At 50.2% G+C, this 26,971-nt stretch overlaps 10 protein-coding genes across 10 annotated transcripts; 5 read left to right on the top strand and 5 right to left on the bottom strand.

Annotated features, from left to right (window-relative positions):
- Positions 1 to 316: 316 nt before the first annotated feature.
- Positions 317 to 1,463, bottom strand: LTR84_010687 (uncharacterized protein; the record flags this gene model as incomplete). Its single annotated transcript, XM_064854222.1, has 3 exons — positions 317 to 824; positions 873 to 1,090; positions 1,155 to 1,463. 3 exons carry the CDS (start codon positions 1,461 to 1,463, stop codon positions 317 to 319), a joined length of 1,035 nt encoding a protein of 344 aa, XP_064700221.1.
- A 920-nt stretch (positions 1,464 to 2,383) lies between these two features.
- Positions 2,384 to 2,950, top strand: LTR84_010686 (uncharacterized protein; the record flags this gene model as incomplete). Its single annotated transcript, XM_064854221.1, has 1 exon — positions 2,384 to 2,950. The coding sequence occupies one exon, from the start codon at positions 2,384 to 2,386 to the stop codon at positions 2,948 to 2,950; it is 567 nt and encodes a 188-aa protein (XP_064700220.1).
- Positions 2,951 to 4,342: 1,392 nt separating this feature from the next.
- LTR84_010685 (uncharacterized protein) lies at positions 4,343 to 5,584 on the bottom strand (the record flags this gene model as incomplete). Its single annotated transcript, XM_064854220.1, has 1 exon — positions 4,343 to 5,584. The coding sequence occupies one exon, from the start codon at positions 5,582 to 5,584 to the stop codon at positions 4,343 to 4,345; it is 1,242 nt and encodes a 413-aa protein (XP_064700219.1).
- Positions 5,585 to 7,057: 1,473 nt separating this feature from the next.
- On the bottom strand, positions 7,058 to 9,148 carry LTR84_010684 (uncharacterized protein; the record flags this gene model as incomplete). The annotated part of the gene is made up of 1 exon (XM_064854219.1): positions 7,058 to 9,148. One exon carries the CDS (start codon positions 9,146 to 9,148, stop codon positions 7,058 to 7,060), a length of 2,091 nt encoding a protein of 696 aa, XP_064700218.1.
- Positions 9,149 to 11,076: 1,928 nt separating this feature from the next.
- Positions 11,077 to 14,739, top strand: LTR84_010683 (uncharacterized protein; the record flags this gene model as incomplete). Its single annotated transcript, XM_064854218.1, has 1 exon — positions 11,077 to 14,739. One exon carries the CDS (start codon positions 11,077 to 11,079, stop codon positions 14,737 to 14,739), a length of 3,663 nt encoding a protein of 1,220 aa, XP_064700217.1.
- Positions 14,740 to 15,887: 1,148 nt separating this feature from the next.
- LTR84_010682 (uncharacterized protein) lies at positions 15,888 to 16,958 on the top strand (the record flags this gene model as incomplete). The annotated part of the gene is made up of 4 exons (XM_064854217.1): positions 15,888 to 15,953; positions 16,047 to 16,116; positions 16,214 to 16,290; positions 16,368 to 16,958. 4 exons carry the CDS (start codon positions 15,888 to 15,890, stop codon positions 16,956 to 16,958), a joined length of 804 nt encoding a protein of 267 aa, XP_064700216.1.
- Positions 16,959 to 18,740: 1,782 nt separating this feature from the next.
- Positions 18,741 to 20,618, top strand: LTR84_010681 (uncharacterized protein; the record flags this gene model as incomplete). Its single annotated transcript, XM_064854216.1, has 7 exons — positions 18,741 to 18,809; positions 18,863 to 19,061; positions 19,116 to 19,492; positions 19,549 to 19,615; positions 19,678 to 19,988; positions 20,054 to 20,173; positions 20,271 to 20,618. The coding sequence occupies 7 exons, from the start codon at positions 18,741 to 18,743 to the stop codon at positions 20,616 to 20,618; spliced, it is 1,491 nt and encodes a 496-aa protein (XP_064700215.1).
- Positions 20,619 to 21,788: 1,170 nt separating this feature from the next.
- LTR84_010680 (uncharacterized protein) lies at positions 21,789 to 23,276 on the top strand (the record flags this gene model as incomplete). The annotated part of the gene is made up of 3 exons (XM_064854215.1): positions 21,789 to 22,264; positions 22,321 to 22,715; positions 22,777 to 23,276. The coding sequence occupies 3 exons, from the start codon at positions 21,789 to 21,791 to the stop codon at positions 23,274 to 23,276; spliced, it is 1,371 nt and encodes a 456-aa protein (XP_064700214.1).
- A 341-nt stretch (positions 23,277 to 23,617) lies between these two features.
- On the bottom strand, positions 23,618 to 24,607 carry LTR84_010679 (uncharacterized protein; the record flags this gene model as incomplete). The annotated part of the gene is made up of 1 exon (XM_064854214.1): positions 23,618 to 24,607. One exon carries the CDS (start codon positions 24,605 to 24,607, stop codon positions 23,618 to 23,620), a length of 990 nt encoding a protein of 329 aa, XP_064700213.1.
- A 535-nt stretch (positions 24,608 to 25,142) lies between these two features.
- On the bottom strand, positions 25,143 to 26,156 carry LTR84_010678 (uncharacterized protein; the record flags this gene model as incomplete). Its single annotated transcript, XM_064854213.1, has 1 exon — positions 25,143 to 26,156. The coding sequence occupies one exon, from the start codon at positions 26,154 to 26,156 to the stop codon at positions 25,143 to 25,145; it is 1,014 nt and encodes a 337-aa protein (XP_064700212.1).
- Positions 26,157 to 26,971: the final 815 nt, after the last annotated feature.

The raw sequence follows: 26,971 nt of genomic DNA, 5'->3' as shown, positions 1-26,971 counted from the left end.
GGTGACTGCAGACGCTCGTCTTCTGTTCGGCTCACATGCCGCCCACTTGGTATGGTGCTTACGACAACTCCCACTTGGATCTCTTGGTCCCCTCCACGTTCAGTTGGTCTTCGTCCATTCATCAATAATAGTTCAGTCTCCTTGTTGTGGCTCACGTCAAAATTTTCATTGCGTGGTGAGAACTGCCAGCGCAAGTTATCCACCCAGATTGGCTTCGCAAATAATATCATGTATGCAGTTAGACTTCTGGCGCATCTTTCAGCCTTGCAAATCTTCACCTTGGGCAATCAACCACCAAACCTGATCATCATTCATCTCACAGCGTGTAGACCAACTTCTTCCCACTAACTTTATCATGCCTCAGAAGATCAAGTCCTTCAAACACATTCTCAAGCCCATGATTGACCAATGGTGGATGAACCTTTAAGCGACCCTCCGCCAAAAGAGGATCAGTCACCTCCTTGACAAACTTCTTCATCCACTCAAAGTCTGCTGTTGTGTCTGGGTAATCAAAACTCCACTTCTTCACAGGCTCTCCGACCGCCGTATAGCCGAGTGAAAATGTGGTTTTCACATCATCTCGAGGAAATTCCACCTGGAGAATCGATCCATACGTACCTCCTGGAGATATCGCCCCCGCGCATATCTCAGCTGTAGGTGGCAACGCGATTGTGTCCCAGACATATTTAAGGGTGCCATTGGTATACTTCTTGATCTGGTCAACGACATCGGAATCCTTGTAGTCGAAAGCCGCCTCGGCTCCAAGCGACTTGACAAGATCAAAGTTATGCTTCGATGCCGTGGCAATGACACGGTATCCAGCGCTTCACACACATCAGCCTGTTTGCCGCGAGTTGAGCTAAGATACTTACAGTTTCCCAAACTGTATCCCCATGGTCCCCATTGCCGAAGAGCCACCATAGATCAACAAGAAATCCCCACTGGTTGATGGATTGGTTGGCCAGTTGAGCTTCATCTGCTGAAACAACCCCTGACCAACAGTAACGAGTGCGACCCCGAGTGTCGAAGCATCCTCAAAGGAGAGGTCATTGGGGATCTTATAGGCGATATCGGCTTTGACCGCGATGACCTGATCGTGTTAGGCCTGGAATCAAGATGGCTTGGGGTCTCACGCGGTCGCGTGATTCACACACTTCTGAGAACGCCCCATCCTCATGTTCCAATTCATTACCTCCGTGGCAGAATCCAGCAAGTCTATCACCGACTTTCCAGTCCTTGGTGTAGCCCTCACCAGTCTCCTTGACCACGCCAGCATAGTCGCATCCGCTTAAGGCATTCTTCGTATTGCGATAATCGATGTGTTTGAAATCGGTAGGGTTGAGAGCTACAGCCTTGACATCGACAAGTAGATATCCAGGCCTGTGTCTCGGCCGCGGTCGATCGGTCACCAATTTAGCTTTGCCGGGCTCTCCTTGAAGTACGATTGCCTTTTGTGTAGCCATGTTGGTTGAGTTGGCAGATGATGTGGTGTATGTTAAAGACCGGAAACCCAAGGTCTTGCGTATCAATGAATATCAGGTGCTGAAGGAAGGGAGAAAGGGTTTCCAATTCTTGGCATTCGATGCTCGTTTATATCATATCCCGTTGTAGATCTGTTGCTTGACGACATGCCGAAATCCAATACCTCGACCCCACCGACTAAGCCTCTCTGGAAGCCATGCTGACTAAATAGCGATTGTAGATACTGGGACAACCTGACCAGTTATTGAGCGTACGGATGTTTCTGTGAATCATGGCCAGTATCCAGTCCTCGGGATTAGAGGGCTGCCAAGTTCAATATCCGAGGTATCTCCTCCGTATGGTGATTTAATTCCGGGGGTTCCAAGCTGCCAGTGGCAGTAGAGAGACCAGGACGTTGTAACGTCAAGGAGCCGGCAAAGTCGTTTATTGGTGGAGAACAGCAGCCATAGCTGAGAAAGAGAATCAGGATAGTGTGATATTACCAAAGCAATGCTCGTTTTATGCTTCCCAGATGTTGTGACAGAGGGCATTTCAATACTTGGATATCTCGATTACCAATAACAGCGGCTCAACTTCTCACCGGGTGTTCACCGCGTCTAAGGCAAGAAGAAGGTTGCGCTTCATAGTGTCAGGCAGGAAAGATGTCATCGGATCCGAGTATCAGTTGATAGGTGTTCCCTGTCGACAAAGTAGTGGGTGAATGTGGGAGGAGGGCTGGTCGAACCTCGGTGAGTGAGGGGCATCGACGGGGGAGCCAAGATCAAAAGTTCGTTATCTAATCTCTTGGCATCAGTGAACTTTTTCCCCGACAAGATTTCTTTGTACCTTGAAAGACGACGACCATGCTACCTGATCTCTTCCCTCATCAAATCCCACCTGCCTGTGTACCACCGCTGCCATCATGGTCCGTAAGCTCAAGCATCACGAGCAGAAGCTCCTCCGCAAAGTCGATCTGATAAACTACAAATCCGACGGGCCATCACACCGCGAAGCCGCAGTCCGACGACGATACCACCTCACCCACCCTCTCGACTACAGCAAATACAACACACTATGCGGCCGACTACGGCAACTCGCCCACCTCCTATCGAATCTCGATCCCAGCGATCCGTACCGCGTCGAGATGGAAACCATCATGCTGGAGAAACTGCATCAGATCGGGATCCTGAAACAAAACAGACAGCAAGGCGCCGGCCTTTCGACGGTGGAGAACGACATCACGGTCTCCGCGTTCTGTCGGCGCAGGCTGGGGATTGTCATGGTGCGGATCGGAATGGTCGAGCATGTTAGCACGGCGCATAAGTTCGTGGAACAGGGTCATGTGAGAGTCGGAACGGAGGTGGTGACGGATCCGGCGTTTTTGATCAGTCGCGGAATGGAGGACTTTGTCACCTGGGTTGATGGGAGTAAAGTCAAGAGGCAAGTCTTACAATATCGTGACAAGCTGGATGATTTCGAACTGTTGTGATGGGGATATTTGGAATGAATCTATCGACCTTGAGTCGGAGGTAATTGCCCTCCGGAACACGGGAGGCAACAGGCACAGAACTTCTCCCTAGCAGAACTCGGTATTCTGATAGGCCCAACGAGAGAAGCGGAGGCCGCTGTGGCCACGAAGAACATTCGTCACATTACCTGACATTAGCACGATTCTACGATCCACCTTCCTGCAATCAGCAATTATCTTTATCGGTCCCACGACGACAAACGTCGAGATGTCGAGGCATGCCTTATGCATCAGCAATTAAGGAACAGTGGAAGGTCACCCACTTGCTGTCGAAGAAGGTCACCATTGATGGCGCCCAACCACGCGCAGAAGTCGACGGGTATTTTCACAGTCAAATCCTGCATCACGCAGCATATAGCGCATTGATGCCCTTGTAATTCAACAGCTCTACTGGATTTCACCACAGGCGCGCCTCCCAAGCCTTGCCATACCTCAAATTGAGAGTGAGAGGAAGAACCAAATGCGGAAAAGAGTGGAAATTCTGCTGTTACCAAAGGCATCATGGTAGCACCCAAACGAGCTCGATGCGCGGTAACCCTATTTTACGCGATACAGAGAGTCGGAATAACACCCGGAGATCAAGTGATGATGGATATCGCCTCGGTCTGAATGACCCTTGACTATCTGAACTCGCCGTACACCACAGTCCGTGGAAGGAGGACCGGCCCAGGGGAGCCATCGAGACCGAACACATTGAATAAACGGATTATCGGACGATTGCACACTTTATCATCCCGAAAAGTTCTAGGAAGTTGAGATGTGCGATTGGAGGCTTCAGGACCGCGAGGGGAATCATGGCCGTACAGTGTGGCTTCGACTCGATCCTCTCTGCTTGCGATGTCCGTGGGAATGCAAAACAGATGCCATCCGTGCGGGTCCATTTGAGTAGCCATAGCACCAGCATTGGGACGGAAAACAAAGGTGGCCAGTATCTCATCCTCTCCTCGTCATTAAACCATCGATCGACAATCGGTCAAGCGCAGGGCATATAATCAGTGTAGTTATCTATCGAATATCCTTAACAGGGCCAGCTAGAGAAAGCACGTGTATGAATGAATACATCAGTATGGAGCCAGGATAGACAATCAGATCTTTCAGACTGAAGAAATAAATATAGTTATAACTCAACATGGATATCTAGCATAACCTTCTCAGGTGGATTTGGAAGGAAAATAAACGAAAAGAAAAAGATATCAGAGACCATCAGTATGTTGTTGGTGCAGAGCCCATTATGGTCATATTGTTCAGGCGCTTGTTGGCAGGCGATTCGCATCGTGTCGTGAACATCACTTCATATCGTGTTGTCTCGTTTCTCTCCTCACACATGTATGTCGTTATCGTCTCAGTACCCAGTCAGAAACAGAGCCATTTCCTTCGCCATTCCGTTTGCGCAGGTCCATCGCTCTCACCATGCCCCTGCTCTTCTCGGCCTGGCTGCACTTCGTCCACGGCTTCAGGCTCAGCAGACACCCGGGCTGCAGGTGAAATCGCAAGTGTATTCGAATCTGCTGAATCCTCAACACGATCGCGTCCCTCCTTGCTGCCTTCAATATTCTCGTTATCATCAGCAACGTCCATGCGAAACCGTCGGACACTATCGCCATCACACTTGCCCGTGAAGAAATCACGGCGTGAATTCCTCGCCAGCAGAGACTTTGGCACGAGAGATCGAAGTAGGCCTCTGAATCCGGTGTTGGCACGGTCAATCTTGGCATATTCTTTGCGCCGTGTGGCGTCTGATGTCCAGGAGATGACGGTGTTGAAGGGTGGACGTTCGGGAAGATGGTTCGGCTTGTGGCTTTGCGGCTCACTGCTGGAGCGGCGGGAGTGCGAGGATGATACAAGCTGGCCGTGAGGGGGGTTTGGCTTGGTGTTGAGATCGCACTTTGGGCCGTGGAGTGATATGGAGGTTGTCGAGTCTGTGTTGAGGGAGTAGGAATAGGAATAAGTGTAAGCAAGCTTTGCGTCGAGCTTCTCACACATTTGAGCCATGTTGTTGGCCGTGAGCGTGGCGGTGTTTTCTTCCTCTGGAATCAATGATGGATGTCGTGTCGTCGATGTCGAGCTGGAAACACTGGGTAACGGGGTGATTTCTCTGCTCAAGGCGAGTACGCCATCCAAGGAAGAAAAGATCTGACAACTTTGTCGATGCAAAGTACCAAGGTTGGTAGGCTTGACTCTTCGAGAGGATGACGTGCCCGTTCTTTTCTTCGCCACCAGACTACTTTTACGTCTAGGGACGCTTGGGGAAGATTTTGACGAACGTCTTGACGATGGACGTGATGATTGACTTTCTGCATTTTGGTCATCTGACGTCTTGGTGGTGCTGGTGGCGGTTCCAGGCCTGGAGGTGCCACTACTGCTCTTTCTCGATTCGTATTTGATCATGTAGGTGGTGTGGGTTGTATGACTGTCTCTTGGACGGCTCCGTACATTAGTAGTTCCTTTGGTTGCACTCGTGATGGCAGAATGGAAAGATTCGGCGTCAGATTCTTCTCCTTGATAGATTGAACCGTGGTTCAGGTCTTTTGCGTAACTTGTTATACGTATTGTTGTCAAAGTATTCATGTTCTCATTATCACCATGGGCCTGCATGGTTGGCCAAAGATGTCTGGTTCAAGATTGGACTGTTTCAATCTGATTCGTTTTGGACTGTGGAGCCAAGCTGTTTTCAAATTTTTGACACGGGCAATGGTCCATACAACATGAGAAGCTCAAGCTTGAGTGTGAGTAAAACAGTGTCAATCGATGGTTGACGTTGAGGTCAGCCAAAAGCTTAAACAGGAAGTCCTTGATTTAGTCATGATGGATTTTATGTCATAAACGATCAACTGCCTGACAACTCATCAATGCCTGAGACATGGTGCGATATCTTTTTGGGCACTGAGGAAGGAAATGAATGGTCAAACCTGAGAGAAGCGGGAAAAGGGTCATAGATGAGGTCGGTTGTTTGGCGAGTCCTCCAAGGTCTTCAAGGCATTTCATTGGAAGACTCCGATCGACTTGAGAGCGGACCTCCTGATGAAGCTACCTGTGGGCGGCTGCATGGACGACATGATTAGGATTTCCAAAGGCGCTTGAAGAGGTGTTAGAGAAGCGGTAGACGAGAATTCAACCTGGGCATCGGCAAAAGAATGCCGACATTTCTCATAGATTGGAAAACCCAGGTGCCATGTGATGCAGGACTACAAATTGATCGGGAAAGATGAAGTCTGAAAAGATGCAGGTTGTGAAGCTAAAGACGCAGGTTACTGTATGATGGAGGAGACGATTGGGTGTGGGAAAGACAGCCACGGGCGAGCCAAGGGGTCATCGACGGGTCTCGGTTCGAGTGCGGCAAGCAACAGCTTCATGCAGCTTGCACACCGCCAAAGATCGCCAATCAAAGAGGAGAAATTGCTCCCAAATTAACCAAATGGGACACGTCGGATGTCCCTGGAGTTTCGATCCTTTGAAGTTGGAGTATGAGGGATTGTATCATCAGATACTGACTTGATTAGGTACGTCAGTAACAACACATCAATAATCGCGGCAGGTGTGTTGTCTCAAATAAGTACGAGTACCTCAGGAATAATGTATTTCCGACATGGATCTTCCACCGATCAACAAGGCTATCGGAAAGGATCCCATTCTAACCACGGTACGAGAATTCCACTTCAGACTTCTATTCTCTCCTCATGCCGCAGGTTCAGGTTCACTCGATTAGCATCGTCTTCCTGACTATGCTATCTATTCTCTTTCCCGCTTCTATGCATTTTGGGCAGTTAAAGCCGCCACCAGCCATCAAATGCATCATCCAAGATCATCACTTGGTTATACCACCCAATGCAACAAGCCTCTAGATCCATCCCAGGGGCTAATATTTTCTCCAGTTGGTTGGTGCAGTTCAAAAGGGCCATGTCCTTTATACCTGCCTCCTGTGTGTAAATGCACAAATGCAGAATTTGACCAGTTGGTTGGTACGGTCTTACATCGAATGACAATCCGGAAAATGACAGTAGTCTGCATGCTCGTCTCAAAGCACGCCGTTGTGGTCGCGTAGGGGTATCACTCTTAAAGTCATGCACGCTAGAATATGCCGAATTTCTTTTTCTTTTCTCCTTCTGTAATTTCCATGGTTAGTAACTGTACACTCAGGGACTGATATACCGGGATATGCTCACCCTGCGGTCCAATATTCCCTGCACTCTTGCTCGCGATTAACGCGCTCTTTCTGCTAGCAGAAGCAGCAGTGAGTGGATCGGCACCGTTGGAAGCCGCTCTGATTGCGGCAATGCGATGTTTGGCTCTTTCTTCACCTTGGTCCGCAGCACTTACGTACATGACGTTGGCTTCTAGGGGGTCTCGACGGCATCCTATGCCCATCTCTGTGAAATATCCAAGAGTATATTGTGCCTTTGCTAGACCTTGGGCCGCAGCTCTTTTGGCCCACTCATATGCTTCGCTCTCGTCCTTCTCTAGAACATTCTCGACACCCACCATATACCAGGCGCACAAGGCCATTTGGGATTCTGCATGACCACGTTCCGCAGCGCCTGTGTAAAAATGGATACTTAGCGCTGCATCCTTGGGACATCCCAGTTGGCCAAATTCGTAGGCTTTACCAAGCCGGAAATTTGCTTCGACATGACCTAGATCCGCCGCTTTGGTATATAACTGGGCAGCATATGCTTCGTCGGCAAACACATCGGGCCCGTATCCTGTCTCATGGAGACAACCTAAATCGTATGGACCTTGATTGTATTGATGATCGGCCGATTCAGCGGCCCGTTTGAGCCACCGAACACCTTCTCGATAACGTTTGACCAGTCCCATATCGCCCATCAGACAGGCGCGTCCGAGTCGAAGCATAGCACCCGGGTGATTTTTGCTGGCGGCTTGTTGGTAAAATTGAACTGCCTTGGCTGCATCGATCCGGGTGCCCCAACCAAACTCGTAACACAAGGCAGTGCGGTACCCCGCTTCGGCATGGCCATGTTTGGAAGCAGCGAGGAACAGGGGGAAAGCTCGCTCCCAGTCTTCACGTCCTTTGTTGAATAAGCCAGAGGCGTAGCCATCGGCGAGGTAATACTGGGCAAAAGGATAGGAGCGATCGGACAATTTCTGCAGGATGTGCTTGGCCTCCTTCAGAAGATCTTCTCTTACAGAGGTATGAGACTTGTCAGACACAGCCGACACGGAAGCATGATCTGCCTCGAGACCATCTTCCTGGGCAGCACTGATCATGAAGACTGCAAACTCATACTGGACGGCCGGATCGTTTGTTTTCTTGACATTTTGACGATACATCTCAAGGGTTTTCCTCGTGGACAGGAGAGAGGCATTTGCTCCAATAACGGTACGCAGGCCGGAGTTGATGAGGTTCTCTGCCCCACTGGGTGCAGGCTGGGGGTAGGGGACGTTCAACAAGTCGACATATGACAAAGGCCTCGTATCAGGGGATCTGGAATGTCTGGATACCGGCCGGGCCGGCGAGAGTTGTGGAGAGTTGGTACGACCTCTGAAATCGGAGGCATTTGAGTAGGAGGAGATTGGTCTTTGCACGTTATAGCCATAGGTGGAGTTTCGAGCGCTGTTGCTGGGCCCTGAGCCATCAGTGGCCACGGTAAGCCTGGAGGCTCTTTTACTCAAGTCTTGCTCATCGAGTGCATGATGATGGTAGCGTAGAGGTTCGAAAGATTCGGAGGATTGCTCAGAATCCAGGACGGAGGTGGAAGCATGTCTCATGGACCGCTTCTGAAAGGGGGTCAAAATTTCACCGTCCTTAGGGGTGAGGTTCTCGGAAGCAATTCTTCGATGTTCGGGGGTAAGACCGGCGGAACCTTGACCCTCAACGGGCCTTCGCCTGACCATCACCTGGGGAGATGGTGATAGTCTATTGGGATCTTGACCAAGAGCAGGCTGGGGAGTCAAGGATCTGTTGGGAGCAATGGGATCCGAAGACCTAGACAAGGCGGCTTCGGGAGGAAGGATGTGACCATCTCCGTCTTGAGATGTGGAGAGGGACTTTGAATGATGGTGATCATAAGGAGAGTAGGCGGTATTGTCCCGGTCTTGCGAAGGCGGCTCTATTATACGAGGAGAGTCGGTTCGGAGTGGAGGGGAGTAGATTGCCGGGGGAGGAGTCGGGGGAAGTGGATGGCCGAGGAGTTGAGCCATGATCTGGTTATTGGGAGGGCATCTGAGATGGAGGATCGATTTAGGTGGTGAAAGAGGTGGGAGGAGAAGAGGGAGATTGTCTAAGGTAGACGGGACGTATTGATGGAAGGAATGCAGTGGCGCAGGCAGAGTGGGAGAACAATGTCGAATGGTTGATTGCAGTGTCGGATTGACAATTGGGAAGGGCAAGGCGAAAGCGAGTGACTATGGGCTGAAGAGACCGGAACAAGCAAGATGCAGAATCAGAACCAGAACCAGACGAGAAAGTGCTCAATGGTGCAATGCAGTGGTGGAAGTGGTATAGGCAAATATGTGGGAGTGGAGTGGAGGGGATGGGATGTATCATGCGCAAGTCCTAGTCAGGAGTAGCAGCCAGGGAGTTGAAGGGGTTGAAGAAAAGAATTCTACAGCGTTACGGCGTATTGCGTCGGTCGCCCCACCACTGACTTGACTTGTCGGAGGATTATGTATCGAGCGGATTCAAGCCATGGTGGCTATGGTGGCTTCTTGTTGTCTTTGTCTTGGTGGTCTTTGATCTCGGAATAGTATGTCTTTGTGATTGCTTTGGTCTGGACCTCGGATTTACTGGCAGGTCAAAGGCCCGATTTGACTTGACGCTGTCAGGGCATGTCAACGACCATCATGATGGAGTGTCCAAGTCGGTGTGAAGGATCGAAAGTCAGGAATCAAGAGGTATAATTACAGTTTTGAACGGCAACATCCCTGTGCATCTGGGTCTAACTCCTGGCTCAACCACGGATGCATGCGGGAACCAAAGGAAATAAAGGCATAAATCACGACTCACGAGTGACGGCTCAACACCACCCCGCAAAGTACGTCCGACTACTGGGACTTACTAGTGAATTCGCTAGAGATGGCTGTTTTCAGAAATGGGAATAGACCAGGAATCAATGTTACCAAGCCTTTAGCCTGTGAGAGGACCTGGGAGCCTGGGACACGCTGGGCAGAGGACCGAGTGCTGGGCAGGAATTATTATGACGCGGCAACAGAAGGAGCAGGAGAGACCAGTGTGCCCCGAACCGCTGCCAGAGCAACGTGTGTTTTTAAAATAACCCTGGGGGACGGTCCTGAGAGGCTGAGGGCTGCACGACATCCCAACCACCAGTTACACGGAGGCCCCTCGGCCCTGTTGTCTTTGCACGGGGCCCTTTAGCCAGTCATCCACGCCCATCAATCGTCCCTGATGTTCGTCTCTGCTCAGCCACAGCCGCGCCTAAACCAACACGCCATTTGGCAATACTCGTAACTGACACGATCGATTTACGAGTAGAGAACAACATTCATCATGTTCAAGTTGTTGAAACACTCCACACGGGCTACTCGCAATCAATTATTCACATTGACTGTATAGCCAGTAGTAGTGGCATCACCATTGCCTGGTAAACTCCCTAGTATTCGTGTTCATCACAAAGTTGCACAACCAGTCTTAATTCATATTCGCCTCCTTCGATCCACTCTAAACTTAGTAGACCCAACCCTGAAACCACTGACTCAATCCGGTCACTGGCAACCACAACTTGAACCTGTCGTTCAAGTTTGTCGTCGGTCGGATCACCACCAACTCGTACGCCTTCACTTTGTTTCCCCGTCCAATTCATTCCTTCCAGTTCAACACAGTCTTTGACTGTCCCTATACTGTACCATCACAGTCACTACTGTATCTACGCCCTGCCTCTTCACCCTCAACACTCGCTGAAGACGAATCACTCCATCACTCTTTCTTTCGCACTCTCTCACTCTCTCACGCCACTCGCTTTGTCCTCACCAATTCTTACCTCAGTCCTGATACAACCTACAGGACACTGCCCTTGATAGTTGAAAGTTGGATGCTGGTATGTCAAATCCCAAGCAATGTCATTGTTGATCCACTAACCAACATTCCTTCACCTTACAGCACCACCACCACCATGGCCGACCAACCACGTAGGCCCCGGCCTGCAACTTCGCCTACACGCGAAAAAGCCCATTCCCCATACCGAGACTCGCCTTCTCGAAGACTCAGGGACATTGAGACTGGTGCTCACCAACAACCTCGCAACTCTCCCTATTCTGCACAACGCCCGGCCTACGATCACAACCCCCCTTCTCCCAGTTCCAGAACTGGCGACTGGGAACCCATCATGTCCAATCCTGCCAATCAATCCGACTTGGGTCGAAAGAAGTCTCTCATCCGTCCGGAAAGGAACCGTATCGATCGCGATCATCCTAACTACCATTATCGCAAACATGCCCAGAATATGGAGGTTTTCCCCTCAACTACCGGCAATGATCCCGTTCTCGAAGATGTGACCGAAACCCGAACCATCAGTTCTGGCAGTATGGAGCATGGCGCCACCCCGAATAACCCACCTGTACCCAGCCATGGCCCACAGACAAACAAGGCTCGCGCTCCTGGAAAAATCGAACCCGTCGGCAAGAAAGGTCCTCCTCGCAAACTGGTAAGAAAAGAGACCCGAAACATGACGGAGGAGGAAAAGAGACAGCAAAAAGAGTTGGATAAAATCAAACCACCAAGTGCCTGGAACATCTACTGCGCCATCATCACCTTTTGGGTCCCTGACTTTGTCCTTCAATGTTTTGGTATGCCCGCCCGGGCACAGCGACGAGCTTGGAGAGAGAAAGTCGGCTTGATCAGTCTCATTATTGCCATCGCCGCTTTCGTCGGTTTCCTGACCTTCGGATTCACACAAGCCGTCTGTTCCGCTCCAGGTCTGAGATTGAAGATCAACCGTGTTGATTCAGGGTATATGATCTTCCATGGCGGTGCATACAACCTGGACGGCTCAATGCATCCTGCTGCTCTTGGTGTTCCACTCGATACCAATGTTCTCTATGATCTCCCACACAAATACGGCGGCCAAGATGGTAGTTTCATGTTTCAAAAAGTCAACGGCCAGTGCAAGGATCTCATCACACTGGCTGAGGGCTCCGATGTCCCAACAAACGCAAATGGTGAACTTGCCTGGTACTTCCCATGTGTCGCATTCAATCAAGATGGTTCTTCCCCCGTCAATACCACCGTACCTTACTATCTCGGCTACTCGTGTCATACCACCGAAAAGGCTCGTACCACTTTCTATCATTTGAGGAGAGCAGGTGATGTCTTCTTCACCTGGGATGACATCAAAAATCAATCTCGAAACCTCGTCGTCTATTCGGGCAACGTCATCGATTTAGATCTTCTTAATTGGTTCAACGCAAGTCAAGTTGTATGGCCGAAGCAGTTCGATGAACTCCGAGAGAACAAGGACATCCGTGGTATGGATATCACTCATGTTTTGCAGTCAGGGTATGACAAGAAAGTTGGCAAATGCCTGTCCCAAATCGCCAAAGTGGGAAGCATTGATACCGAATCAGTTGGGTGTATTGCGTCAAAGGTCGTTCTTTACGTCTCCCTCGTCTTTATTCTGGCAATTGTCTTGGCCAAATTCTTTTTGGCATTGGCTTTCCAGTGGTTTCTTTCTCGGAAATTCGCTGCTGCAAAATCCACCTCAAAGATCGACTCGAAACAACGAGCCAAGCAGATTGAAGATTGGAGCAATGACATCTACAAACCTGCCCCGAAAATCACCGATCCAGCAACTACAGTTTCTGGTTCGGACGGCCGAAGCAGCAAACGTGGAAGCATGTTGTTTCCCCAGACATCTCGATTTACCAGCCCTTATGCCGTCGACCGCGCTAACAAGACCAACCGCTATCCACCAACAACCATGACGAGCCAGTCTTCAAATGCCAAACTTGTTCAGCCGGGAAGTGGAGTTTACAAACATGGCCAGAATGCTAGTCAAGCCACCCTAGACATGCACAGAATGAGTGGTGGAGCTAGTCGCTCTAGCCTGTACCTTTCTGGCTATGACACTCGCCATTCTACTGTCATGGATGACGGCGGAGCAAATGGACCATTGGGTTTCATTCACGAGAACGTCGTTCCGCAACCTCCTCCCGAGTGGCAACCATTTGGTTATCCCTTGGCTCATACCATTTGTCTCGTCACCGCATATTCTGAAGGCGAAGCTGGCATTCGTACCACTCTGGACTCCATCGCGACAACTGACTATCCCAACAGCCACAAGGCCATTCTTGTCATCTGTGATGGTCTGATCAAAGGAAAGGGCGAAAATCTCACTACCCCTGATTTTGTTCTTGGTATGATGGGTGACTTTGTCGTTCTTCCCGAGGATGTTCAGGCTTTTTCCTACGTTGCCGTGTCCAGTGGTTCTAAACGTCACAATATGGCCAAGGTCTACGCTGGCTTTTACGATTACGGCCAAAACTCTCAGGTTGATCCCACAAAGCAGCAACGAGTACCTATGATGGTTGTGGTCAAATGTGGGACGCCCGATGAAGCCACTAAGAGTAAACCAGGAAACCGAGGCAAGCGTGACAGTCAAATTATCTTGATGTCCTTCCTGCAAAAAGTCATGTTTGACGAACGTATGACTGAACTCGAATTCGAAATGTTCAATGGACTCTGGAAAGTGACTGGCATGTCACCCGACTTTTACGAAACGGTTCTCATGGTCGACGCCGATACCAAGGTCTTTCCCGACAGTCTCACCCACATGATATCCGCAATGGTCAAGGATCCCGAAATCATGGGTCTATGTGGTGAAACAAAGATTGCCAACAAAAACCAATCTTGGGTCTCCCGGATCCAGGTTTTCGAATACTTCATCTCTCATCATCTTTCAAAGTCATTCGAATCAGTCTTTGGTGGTGTCACTTGCCTTCCAGGCTGCTTCTGCATGTACCGCATCAAGTCACCCAAAGGTGGCCAGAATTACTGGGTTCCAATCTTGGCCAATCCCGACATTGTCGAGCACTATTCCGAAAACGTGGTTGACACACTCCACAAGAAGAATCTGTTACTTCTTGGTGAGGACAGATATCTTTCTACATTGATGTTGAAGACTTTCCCCAAAAGAAAACAAGTTTTTGTCCCTCAAGCAGTTTGCAAAACCACGGTACCTGATGAGTTCAGCGTCCTGCTTTCTCAACGTCGTCGATGGATCAATTCTACCATTCATAATCTGATGGAATTGGTCTTGGTTCGAGATCTTTGTGGCACTTTCTGCTTCAGTATGCAATTTGTCGTCTTCATCGAACTTATTGGTACATTGGTGCTTCCGGCTGCCATCTCTTTCACAGTTTACCTCATCGTCATCTCGATTGTTAAGCGACCAGTGCCTGTTATCCCATTGATTTTGCTTGGTCTCATCCTGGGTCTTCCCGCTATCTTGATTGTTCTCACAGCGCACCGATGGTCTTATATCCTATGGATGTTGATTTATCTGTGTTCTTTGCCAATCTGGAATTTCGTCCTGCCGGTGTATGCATTCTGGAAATTCGATGATTTCAGTTGGGGTGATACTCGGAAGACAGCGGGCGAGAAAACAAAGAAAGCAGGTATCGAATATGAAGGAGAATTCGATAGCAGCAAAATCACCATGAAGAGATGGGGAGATTTTGAAAAGGAACGACGAGCCCAAGCCAGCGGCATTCCTTGGTCATCGCGGCCGCAAAGCGGGTATAACTCGACACAACAGTTTGAACCATATTCTGACTACTAAGCATTTCGAGCACATGGTTGAAATTGTTACGATTGATCTACGACCGGATTAAAAATAACGTAAGCGAGCATTTATCTTTGGTTCTTTGTGTGCCCAAGGCAGATTTCATCGGAGGACATCATCGATCCATCGCGGTAAAACATTTAGAAGTGCTAATTACCTTCGCTGAGGCTTTATTGAATCATCTCATCTGGATGCGAAGGCGAGGCTTCTCCAATGTATTGAGGTTTAAACTGTGTGTATCATTCACGAGACAGCTGCATCGAGCTCGGTGGATTTCTTTTGGGGCGCAAAATATGTTGGGGTGTCAATTGTGTCCAGCTATCCGGAATCTGGGCTTCCGAAAATTGCGACTTTGTCAAATCCTCGACTTCCGGTTTATATTGGTACCTGGCTTGTAAGCCAGCAACGGGTCTGGGTAGTGAGTATGTAGTGAGGCGGCCGTGCAAGGCTGTATAATGAATGGAATTGATGGATGCCGATATTCACAGTTTTTTTTCCGGAACCTCCCCGAGCCTCTGAAACGCGATTTCTTCATTCAGGAGCCAAGACGAGGAAGGAAAACGCAGTGATGTTTAGAGCAATTTCACCTAGAATGCTCTATACCCCCGCGACGTTCGTTGGAAAACACTTCCAGCAGAGGACGACGAAGACCACCGCAGACAACTCAAAGATCTGGAATTTTACGGATCGACGCGCCAGGGAGCGTCAGTTGCCAGGTACACACTCCTACCCGGCGATGCGTAGTATCAGGTCGTCGATGGCACCGAGTATATCAAATATAGGTGCGAGTTGACCACGGGAGTCGATCTTGTTGGACACGCATTGTTGTTCGGCTAGATCAGAGATGTGGCTCCGCTTCTCAACGGAAGTGAGGAATCTAGTCTGATCCATAGATACTGTAATTCCTGGAGATTTGGTTCCGGGAGAATACACCGAGGTCTCTTGGTCTTGTGTCAAGATCCGCCTGACTTATGAACGATCGGTACTTTGCCTGGCGGAGATATCTGCAGCTCTAATATCCCCGAGGAGACGATTCGTTCTGTCAACACTTATAAAAGGTTTACCATCGAACTGTTATGATCACATACGAACTCTCTCTACAGTCAGAGGGTATTTCTTCCCCAAATAGCAAAACACCAATCGACATGTCTGGTCCGGATCGTCCAAAAACCATGCTCGCATGGCGGAAAGAGTACAAGAGTAAAGAGCCGGTAAGTACACGAGGATGAGTTGCCCGACCCGGGTAAGCAGGGCGATGTCGTACCTTGATTTTCCAGTCCAGAACTGACATCACTCCTTGGTAGATGCGTGTTGAGGTACCAGTCCCTTCGGCCGCTGAAGATGAACTCCTCATAAAGGTGCACGCTGCTGGGGGTGAGTTTATCTTTGGACTCTTCTCTGATCACAGACGAGCAAAGGCTGCTATTTCCTCGCCTCTCCATGACAAGGACACTCACCATCTACACTTCAGTTTGCCACAGCGATATAGCCATCCTAGAATCTACAGAACCACCCCCTGGATTCCGACATCTGGATTCTTTTACTCTAGTAAATCTGACCATACTCTTTCCGACCATGCATCGACGTCCACTAAAGCGTACTGACAAACGCATGGTGAGCACTAGGGCCATGAGGGATGTGGTGAAGTGGTTTTCACCGGTGCGAAGGTGACCAACTTCACCATCGGCGACATGGTTTCGATCATGAGCTTCGCAGGATGTCTCGAACCCACCTGTGCGGAATGCTCTAGAGGGTTTACGCAACTATGTGCCGACGGTCATCACTATGGCCTTGACATCGACGGCTCCTTTGCTCCATATATTGCCATCAGGGCAGCTGCAGCCATCAAACTCCCGAAAGGGGTGAGCGCTGCAGCGGGCGCCGTTGCAACCGACGCAATCACCACTGCGTACCACGCCGTTGTCGAAAGAGCACAGGTGAAGTGCAGAGAGACGATCTTACTCTACGGTCTCGGCGGGTTGGGTTTCAATGCGCTACAGATCATCTTGAGCTTAGGCGCAAGAATCATCGCCGTCGACAAAAGACAGGCCGTCCTGGAAGAAGCGATCAAACTCGGGGTTCCACGTGAGGATGTCGTTCCACCTGATGCTAAGAGCGTCACAGATTGGATTCAAGAACGGCAGCTGGTCATAGACAAGGTGGTGGACTTCCTAGGCCTTCCAGAGACATTTGAGTCAGCTATCCAGACAGGTTAGATTGCTCAGCTTCCATTGCCCGCTGCCATGTTCGCATCACTGACGCGGAGCTCATCTTAGTACGTTACGGAGGAAGGGTGGTTCTCGTGGGCTTACTCGGAAAGACTCTGTCGTTTTATTCCCAGACCATAATCTTCAAACGCCTCGACATTCTCGGGAGTTATGGAGGAACAAGAGAAAACTTGGAGGCTTGTTTGGGGTTGATCGAGAAAGGTCTCATAACACCCCGTGTCACGACAGCCAGTCTTGCAGACTTCCCTCAGACTTTGAAAAATCTGCATGAAGGGAAGATCCAGAGCCGCATAGTTCTCGTCCCTGAAGGTATGGAACACCAGGTCGGGCTTTGACAAAGAAGGCGATGCAAATTGGGGGACAGTTTCCTTAACACTCGTCAAGTTTTGATAGCTCATTGCATGCTCAAAGTCTACATTAAAATACTGTTTCTCATCCTGCTCTCCCAAGAATGTCTAAGCGCATAACATTAATCTATTATGCAGCAACCCAGCGAGGTCCGCCGTGGCTAAGTGGCTCCGCTGATGCCCCCTCCCAAAGTGAATTAAAACTCTTTGGATCTCTGGCAAAAACCATTCTTGTGCTGCGGACTTAGTCCTGAGACATACTGTCGATTGTTGTGCAACATAGAAACCAGAACATGGGGCCCCCTAGTCACCCGCTAGCTAGAAGACGGGGATCAACAAGTCGGGGGCGGGCTGGCGGGTTCGTAGTACAGGCTGTTTTTGGAAGCATATTTCGGACTTTGTCGGAACCTTTTACATCCGGCTCTGGATCCGGGATCTAGAAGATCACCTGCCTTAGCCATGTATCGTAGATAGGTAGAGATTGATGTCGTGGTGGGGAAGAAATCCCGGTAGGGAGAGATTGATCCACCACTTGGATACTTCTGGATTGAGCTAGAGGATTTCAGCGATGTGTCATGGCACATCCAGCCTACCATCATAGCTGGACTAGATCTTGCATATTGCAGTACATGGCTCGGCCGGTACTCGGTGGTCCTGAGAGATCCGATATCAGGTTGAAACGGGCCAAGGCTACATATCAAAATGAGTAAACCTCTAGATTAAGTGGCGCCATATTATAAAGGCTGATTTATTCTCACACCTAGCCCCTAGGCCAAACTCGGGCAACGCAAATCTCGATCACATAGAGCGCGGGTGGCACGAGACTGAAAGAATAGATTTTGACCGCACAATTGCGGGCCCATAGTCATAATGCCTGGATTTCCGGCCTAAGGATACTTCACGGACCAATAGGCTGCCAGTGGCGGGTCACCCTCGCAATTGGTTTCTTGAATCACCCAAACCAGGAACCCAGGCTCATCGGAGAGCCTGTGCCGTGTGGTGACTGCCACAATAGACGGCTGGTACTACACCTCGGCCCTCTGATTTTTCTATGGATATCTCGTCCCCCCACACAATACCCCATGGGGAGAACCGGAATTATCTAGTTCCAGCCCCTCATGGCTGGTTTTCGGCGAGGGATGAGTCAAGAAGCTCTCAAATCCTCAGAAAAGTACAGCAGTCTGAGAAGTCAAATACTCACCAAGAGAAGACTATTTGAGACCTTTCTGACTCTGTCTTTTCTGCAAATCCTACTTTGCTTCTACTCAAATTTCTCGGTTTCAACATGGCAAGCGGAAAGACAAGGCAATGGAACGGGTGGAACTTCTTTGTTTGTTTTCTAGTCTCTCTAGGATCGATCGCATTTGGATATCCATCTTCGATCATCGGAGTGACTCTTGCTCAGCCGTCATTTCTCATATACATGGGCCTGGTTGATGCATCGTTTAAGCCCGTCTCTAACGCGGACAGTATCATTGGAGCAATGTCTGGTGTATGTTCGAACGCCACTTACTGCCGACCATCATTTCCACTGACACTCATTAGGTGTTTCAAGCTGGAGCTGTCATCAATGTGTTCGGTACGGCATGGCTGGCCGACAGGTATGGGAGGAAATCGGCACTGCATTGGTGTTCGTTTCTCTCCTTGATCGGCGGCGCGCTACTCTGTGCCTCAACAAGTTCTACCATGTTCATCGTGGCCCGTCTTTTTGCAGGAGCTGGCGCCTGGGGCACCTTGGCCGTTGGTAGGTCTCAGTCATCCTGTCAAGCTTCAGGGATTCTCCTCTAACGACTGCCAGTTCCAATCTATACGGCCGAGCTTGCCCCTCCGCGGCTGAGAGGTCTCATGGTGGGGCTAAACGGGGTGAACATCGCCATAGGTTATGCCCTGGCCACGTGGATGGGACTAGCATTTTACTACGTTGACAGTCCGGCGGCTCAGTGGCGTGCGCCATTGGGCATTTCTTTGGTCTGGCCTCTGGTCATGATTGGAGTTTGCTTCATTGTGCCAGAATCACCAAGATTTCTCCTTATGAAGGGAAGAGTCGAAGAGGCAAGGCATATCGTGCTTAAGCTTCACTCGATCAAGGGCGACACGCGGCAAGAATTCGCACGAAGCGAGTTTTACCAGATGGTCAAACAGGCCGAAGTGGATCGTCAGATAACTCCAGGTTGGGTAAGTCAACTCGTACCCTAGATCGTCCTTGCGGAGCCAGACACTGACATACCCAGGTTGAGCTCTTTCGGAACCCAAGTTATCGAAAGCGCGTCTTCATGGCGGCCGCTTATGCGTGCTTCGGTCAAGCGACGGGCATTTTGGTCCTGAATAACTATGGCGAGTTCGCAACTGGGACAAAATAGTTGCTCAAGTTGACGTTCAATTAGGTCCGACAATATACGCGGCGCTGGGCTACGGCACGGAAAAACAACTTATTTTACAGAGTGGATGGGTGGCCGTAGGTATCGTCGCCAACCTCCTAGGCGCAGTAATTATGGACCACGTCGGTCGAAAGCCCCTCTTGCTGTTGGGTCTCGGAGGCTGCTGTGTCTGCTTGATAATTGAAGCAGCCATGGTGAGCTCGTTTGCAGAAGCTGGAACCAACAAGGCTGGCTTGCAGATGGGCGTGGCTGCGACCTACCTGTTCTTGTTCATCTACAGCTTGGGTGTTGATGTAAGTCACCTTGCCTAGCCATCCCAACTATACAACACGTTATCAGCCTCTAAAAATTGCCACAGGTGGCTGGAATCGTCTTCTACAGCGAAATCTTTTCAAACCATCTTAGAGCTCGCGGTCTGGCCTTCACAATTGCCGCTCTTGGCCTTACAGATCTGCTTTTTCTCCAGGTCGCTGCCACTGTAAGCATATCTCTCGACATAATTTGATTGATCAATCCTTGCCATCGAAAGGATGCGGAAGAAGAAAAGAAGATCTCTACTGACGCAACTTTAACAGGCCTTTAGGCACATCGGGTGGAAGTTCTACTTGGTCTTTATCATCCTATCTGCGATAGGAACGGTGTGGGTTTGGGTTGCAATTCCCGAGACCAAAGGCGTTCCCCTCGAGGAGGTCGCCCGCATCTTCGGCGACAATGTTGCGGTCTACGAGGCCGATGTCCACGTTGATCATGAGGCCAACGAGCTTGTCGTTGACCAGCATGGAGCTAGCGATTCTGAACATATCACACGGGTCGCAACGGAGGCGGGCGTACCAGGATATCCAACGGGCTTCTTTGACGGTGAGAAGCGAGTCGGTGGCTCGGAGATGAGAAGCGAGCATTTGGACGACGTTCGGAAGTATTGAATACCTAGTGGATAAGAGGGAGTGAGAAGCACCGTGCTGAGTAATCTCGTTGATCTTATATCACGGATAGAGAACAGAACACCACTTCAAGAGCTTCCTCATACCATATCAGCATTGAGAGGAGACTCTTCCCGGAACCGGTACTTCAACTGCGTAGAGTTGGCTTTGGACTGGACTCTTCGAAATCTTAGTGAGTGGAGTTCGACTCCGCCTCTGTCAAGTAATCTTATAAATAGACTTTCAATATATACATAGCCTTAGCGCTTACTTTTACACGTTGCACAAAGTATTTAAACTATCTATTTTGCCGTTTACGAGGACGTTATATGTGTTGACGAAAGTGGAATCGTCCTTGCGCTTCAATTTCACCCTCCACTGCTCCCCTAGCCGCGTCCGCCTATAGCGCGGTTCTTCTCGTAGCATACGAATTCGAAATTATCGAGGGACTTGGTTGCCTTGCGTGCAAAGAGCAGACCCGCGGCACCCACGCCGACAAAGATGATCCTCAAGGGCTGCGATGAGTACTGAGAGATAAGCTGGGACATCACCGGCCGTGTAGGGTGTCTCGCTGACTAAAGACATAGTCGCATGGATGAAGGAACAGTGCGCCGACAAGTGATACAATAAGGTACCTACGCTGCCTTGGAAACTAGGAACTGGAGATACAAACCGCCAAACCCTTGTCAAGCAGAAGACCGTACTACAAGTACCCGTATCAAGACGAACGAAAGTCCAGGGCAGTGGTGGAGTTCAGTGGGGCCCTGTTCCTCCACTCGGAAAAGGGGCTACAGCCTCGGCTCAGGACCAAGGCCGGCTCCGGAATTATTTGGTTTGTTTTAGACGAACCCCACCACCGACTGGGCGTCAGGAACTCCGTATGATAGGGCCACTTTCGATAATCCGGATTCCCGCCGTACTCCAATGCCCAACGATCAGCCTGTGACCACTCGTGGCCCAACCGGCAAGACGAGGCTCCTTTGTTCGTTGGCCTCGGCACCGGAGATGCGACATGGAATTACGGTTGTGACTCTAGAGTTGAGTCTTGTCATTTGCTGCCGACCACGGCCTAATAACGTGATGAGCACCACTACAACGTATGCGGTATGCCCTCTCACAAAGGACATCTACTGAAGATTCAACTCATCAACAACACATTCGGAATCGCCCAACATGCCCACTATGACCGACAAAGAGACTGGGCTCCCAGTGGTTCCTCTGTGGATCAACGGAGAGCTTGTCACGTCTGCAGAGGCTGGGACTTTCCCCGTATTCTCGGCGGCGCAAAACAAGGATGTTTACCTGGCACAGAGTGCCGATGCAGGCCTGGCTGCGAAAGCTGCCGAGTCGGCTGAATCAGCCTTTCAACAATGGTCAAACACGCCTGCAGCGTCGAGACGCGACATAATCAATCGAATGAAGGACCTCCTCACGGAGAGGAAGCAAGAACTGATCGCAGTGCAGGCGGAGGAGACCAGTTGCTCTCTCTCTTGGGCCGAGTTTAACATCCCATATACGACGTCAACCTTGGCCGAAATTGCTGCCAGGGTCACCACGGCCTGTGCAGGCGAGCTGCCTGCAATTTCAACACAGGGAGTGATGGGTTTCGTGTTCAAGGAATCGATCGGTCCAGTCTTGTTGATCGCTCCGTATGTCGGCCAGTGCAACAGCTGCACAGAAAATAACATGCTAACATGGACATCAGATGGAATGCCGGTGTGGTTCTGGCCACCAAGAGTCTTGCATCGATTCTAGGGGCTGGCTGTAGTGTGGTGTTCAAAGCTTCCGAGCTTTGTCCAAGGACTCATCATCTATTAGTGGAGCTCTGGATAGAAGCTGGCGTTCCTCCAGGAGTAATCAACGTTGTCCAGTGCCGACGCGAAGACTCTCCGGCGCTGACGGAAGCCTTGATCTCACACAAAGCCATCAGGAAAGTCGAATTTATAGGTAGTGCTTCGGTGGGAAGAATCATCGCATCGCTGAGCGGCAAATATCTCAAACCGGTCTTGATGGAGCTGGGAGGGAAGTGCCCGTCGATCGTTCTCGATGACCTTAACGATGCGCAGCTCGAAGAAGCGGCAACCAAGACAATAAGATACGGTCAGTGTGAAGTCAACCCGGAGGGAGCCGATATCAGAATTGATACTGACCGAATATGCAGCTTTCATGAATCATGGCCAAGTGTGCTTCTCTTGTGAGCGCATCATCGTCCAGAGGAAAATCTCGGACAGATTCATCCAATTGCTGAAGCAGAAAGCGCTCGATTTCCCGCAGGCTCAAGGCGCCAACACGCGGATCGTGAGCAATGCGTATAATATGCTGGTGGACGCCGAGGCCAAAGGTGCCAGGTTCATTCTGGGCAAACCAGAGTATCTGAACGAAACCACTTTGGCGCCGACGCTCCTGACCGATGTGACCAAAGAGATGACCATCTATGACGAGGAATCTTTCGGTCCGTCTGCGACCATTAGAATCGTGGAAGATGATGACGAGGCCATCCGAGTTGCCAACGAGACGAGCTATGGCCTGGATGCCTTTGTTCACACGAGAGATCTGAAGCGTGCACTCAGCATGGCTCGTCGCCTCGAGGTTGGAAAACTGCGCGTCAACGGCACCACACATGAAGGCAAGTTCCAAGATTGCACCATATTCCTACACTGACTGACCAATCTCGATAGCCACGTTCCCCTTCACCGCTGTCAAGGGGAGCGGCTGGGGTGCCAACAATGCTGACGCTGGAATGGAGCAATTCTTGATTAGAAAGGGAGTCGTCATTGAAATCTAGTCCATGTTCATGGTTCGTGTCTTTCAGTTACTACTGTGGTTGGATAACAGGCGACCAGCATCTTTGAGAATTGAAACAGAAGAGTGTATACGACTCGAAGAAGACTTTGATGGAAGATGAAAGTCGATATAAATCTACTTCCAGATATCTAGTGAAAATGTGAACAAGGGCTGCCCATGTTAACGAGTTCGCTTATGCTTTCCCCATCATTTGCCTATCATATCTCGCTCAAGGCCGCAAGAGGACCCATATACCTCTCTCCGATAATCTGATTTCTGTCAAGTATTTCCTGCAGGCGCAACATTTCTGCCTCACTCAAGGTGATCTCTTGACAATTCTCGCGCACCCACTCGACCCTCTCGGCACCGGGAATGGGCGTGATGGAGCCCAGACCATTCTTCCCACTCAGACCCTTGATCCAGGCTATCGCTACCTGCGATGGCTTGCACCCCTTTTCTCGCGCCAACTTCTCCACTTGTTCCGAGAGCCTACGATTCGCTTGCAAAACATCGTCCTGAAATTTGGGAAATGCTCGCCGATGGGGGGCGAGATCCTCGTTTTTCGTAGGAAAGTCTCCTGTCAGGGCTCCGCGACTGAGCGGTGCGTATGCAACAATGGGGATGCCTAATTCTGCACATGTTTGAGCGATGCCGTTTCGTAGGATGTCCGTCGTCCAGAGCGACAGTTCGACCTCGACGACCGTGATTGGGTGAATTTGGTGTGCTCTTCGAATCGTCTCCGCTTTGACCTCGCTGAGGCCGATCCCGCCGATCTTCCCTTCCTGAACTAGCTGTCCTAGGACCGTGACCACATCTTCGATGGGGACATTGGTATCGACTCGAGCGCACGCGAAGATATCAACCTTCTTCGTGCCCGCAAGAACTCGGTTGCATTCATCAACGGACCTTCTCAGACCAGCTTCCGTGCCGTCGGGTATTTGTGTTCCGGGCTTCAAACCGCCTTTGATGCTTAGTAGGACCTTTGATGCATTTTCCGGGTATTTTGTGAAGTATTCAGCCACGAGGTGGAGTGAATTTCGCTCTGGAGTGCCGTAGAATTCTCCGCCATTCCAAAAATTGGCACCGCATGAGAGAGCAGTGTTCATCAGGTCGAAAGACTCGGCTTGCGAGGGGGGGTCGGCACGCCAAGTGAGTCCCATGAGTCCGTATCCGATAGGGCCGGCATCGCGTTGAAAATTGGTTGTCATGATCAAGGGCGTCGGCTTGTGAGCGTATGATGCCTCCTCGACCGTTCGTTGGTGTTGGTTTTGTCGTTGATGTGTAGTTCTAGATGGCATCAAACCGGTCGGAGGTGTTATAAGCCAACAGACCCAGTAAGCCTCCTCTGGCACCAGTCCTGAAGTATCAGGAACACGGAGTTATGGAGACTCTCAAGTCCAGGTGTAGACCAACCGCCGAGGGAGTTCCCTTGTCTAAATCGGTCCCAGAAACCCTGAGCTATCTCAGAAGAGTGGTGGAGTCTGGCTAGACCTCTAGCACACCGGAGACAAATACCTCCGCCGCAATACCGAGTGGTGCGAGGCAGCCGAGGGCGTAGCTGACCGTGGTTCAGTTCATAGACATTGGGCAAGCAATTTGACTCAGGAACTGGCTCGGACGCAGTACCGAACGGCATGCAGACAGTCGATGAGATGTCTACAAATGAGTACCATTGAAATTCAGCAATCTCAACTTAGTAAGGATATCTCATCTCGAGGCAAAGCGGTGTTCTTCGGCCTCACATCAAGCCAAAGGACTGACTTTTACCCCTAATAACTTTTCCGCGTTCTTGTAGGCAATACCCTCCAAGACTTCGTCCGTCACTAGTCCATCGTCTTTCAAATCTTTCAGAAATTGCAAGCCCCATTCATTACGTGTGAAAGGGTAGTCTACACTATAAAGAATCCTGTCAGGCTTGCACTGCCTCAAGACTGTAGCCATAGGTGCAATAGCAAACATTCCACTGGTTGTGATCCAGATGTTCTCGTCCCAGACCTGTCGCAGTTGCCGCTCTGGCTTGACTCCTACCATCGGCCATTGGTGGCTAGTGACACGGATAATGCGGTCGAGTTGAAAAGGGATCATCTCGCCCATATGACCGAGAATGATCTTGAGTCGGGGGAACTTGTCGAAGACTCCCGCGGCGAAAAGTCGAATGAAATGAAGTGCGTTTTCACTATGCCATCCCCAAGCGTACATACTGAGCGTCTGAGCGATAGCGTCTGGATAGTTACCGTCAAACATCAACGATTTGGTTTGATCGTTGTACGAGGGATGAAGATATATCGGAACATCAAGCTCCTGCGCGGCTTCAAAGACCGGCCAATAGTAAGGATCATCATAAAAACGACCGTTGCAATTGTTGTCAATTAAAGCCCCGAGGAACTTCAGCTCGTTGACACAGCGGCGGAGTTCCTTGTCAGCGGCTTCGGGTTGAACCATAGGCAAGGTCGCAAAACCGGCAAAAGACCCAGGCCGATCACGAACCGTCTGCGCCAGAGTGTTGTTGACCTTGATACAGGTGTCCAGGTCAAGTGCAAGCGAGTTGGGAGCATGCGATAGCACCTGCATTGATACTTGATTGTCCTTCATCGATTTCAGGCGTACATCCCCAACCTCGACCAGGTTTTCTCGGCATCTCTGCAAGAGGATAGTCTCCTTGTATGGGTCGAGGCGTGAATTGGCCGCGTAGAAGTCGATGACTGCATCCGCGAGAAAATGTTCTTCGAGCGTTATGGTCGGATAGGGGAAAGCCATTTGCACGGTAGATGTGGGCGACGCGAGTATTGCCAGTGCCAAACAGCACGAGCCTACCGAGGACAGATCAAGTAACTTCGGGAAGCAGAGAAGCAATCTTCACATTGACCATCTGCGCTGGCGAGTGTCGCCATGCAAATATGAGTCTCGCCCGTCTGCCATTTATTGCGGGGATTCCAAATTGCGCCGAAGTCTTAGACCGAGGCTGGAGCACACGGAATTATTCATTCCTGCTGAGAGGGGGGTCTAGGGCCTCGAGCAAGATGACGATTTGAAAAGGTGTCCATGCTGGCCGGGTCTGCAGATACTCAGAGTTCCCGGGGGTGACGAAGAGACAGTTAAGGATTTCGACGGCGTGTCGATGGAAAAGTGTCATGGGTGTCTTTAAATGAGACTTGGTATTTCTTGAGGGCGTCGTAGTAGGGAATTTTAAATGACACCGTTGTAACTGAGACACGTCAAATGCCTCGGTGTTGAACCTAGGACATCAAAAAGACTACCTAAGTACTTGAGAACCATACCTAGGTACCTAGGTACCTTGGTATTGCATTCATTACAAAACAATACGAATTACTTCGATCCTTGCTTCACCGCCTTTCCCTCATAAGCCCTCGGCTCTTGGATGTTGGCTAAACAGGTACGAGGTACTCTGGCAACACTTTCCTGCTATGATTGTTCTCGCCGCCGCGCATTCTCGGGACAATGAGGCTTAGATGCAAGCCAGCCGCGCCATAGGATCAGGCTGAGGTGCTATTCAACTCTTCAGACCGTATTGGCATTTGGTGCGCAGGTTTACGATTGAGACTTGTGTCAGC

This window comes from Exophiala bonariae (genome assembly GCF_035927105.1).
Source record: "Exophiala bonariae strain CCFEE 5792 chromosome Unknown scaffold_47, whole genome shotgun sequence".
Lineage (NCBI taxonomy): Eukaryota > Fungi > Ascomycota > Eurotiomycetes > Chaetothyriales > Herpotrichiellaceae > Exophiala > Exophiala bonariae.
Note: the sequence above shows the minus strand (reverse complement) of the source record. Positions and strands in the feature narration are given on the sequence as shown.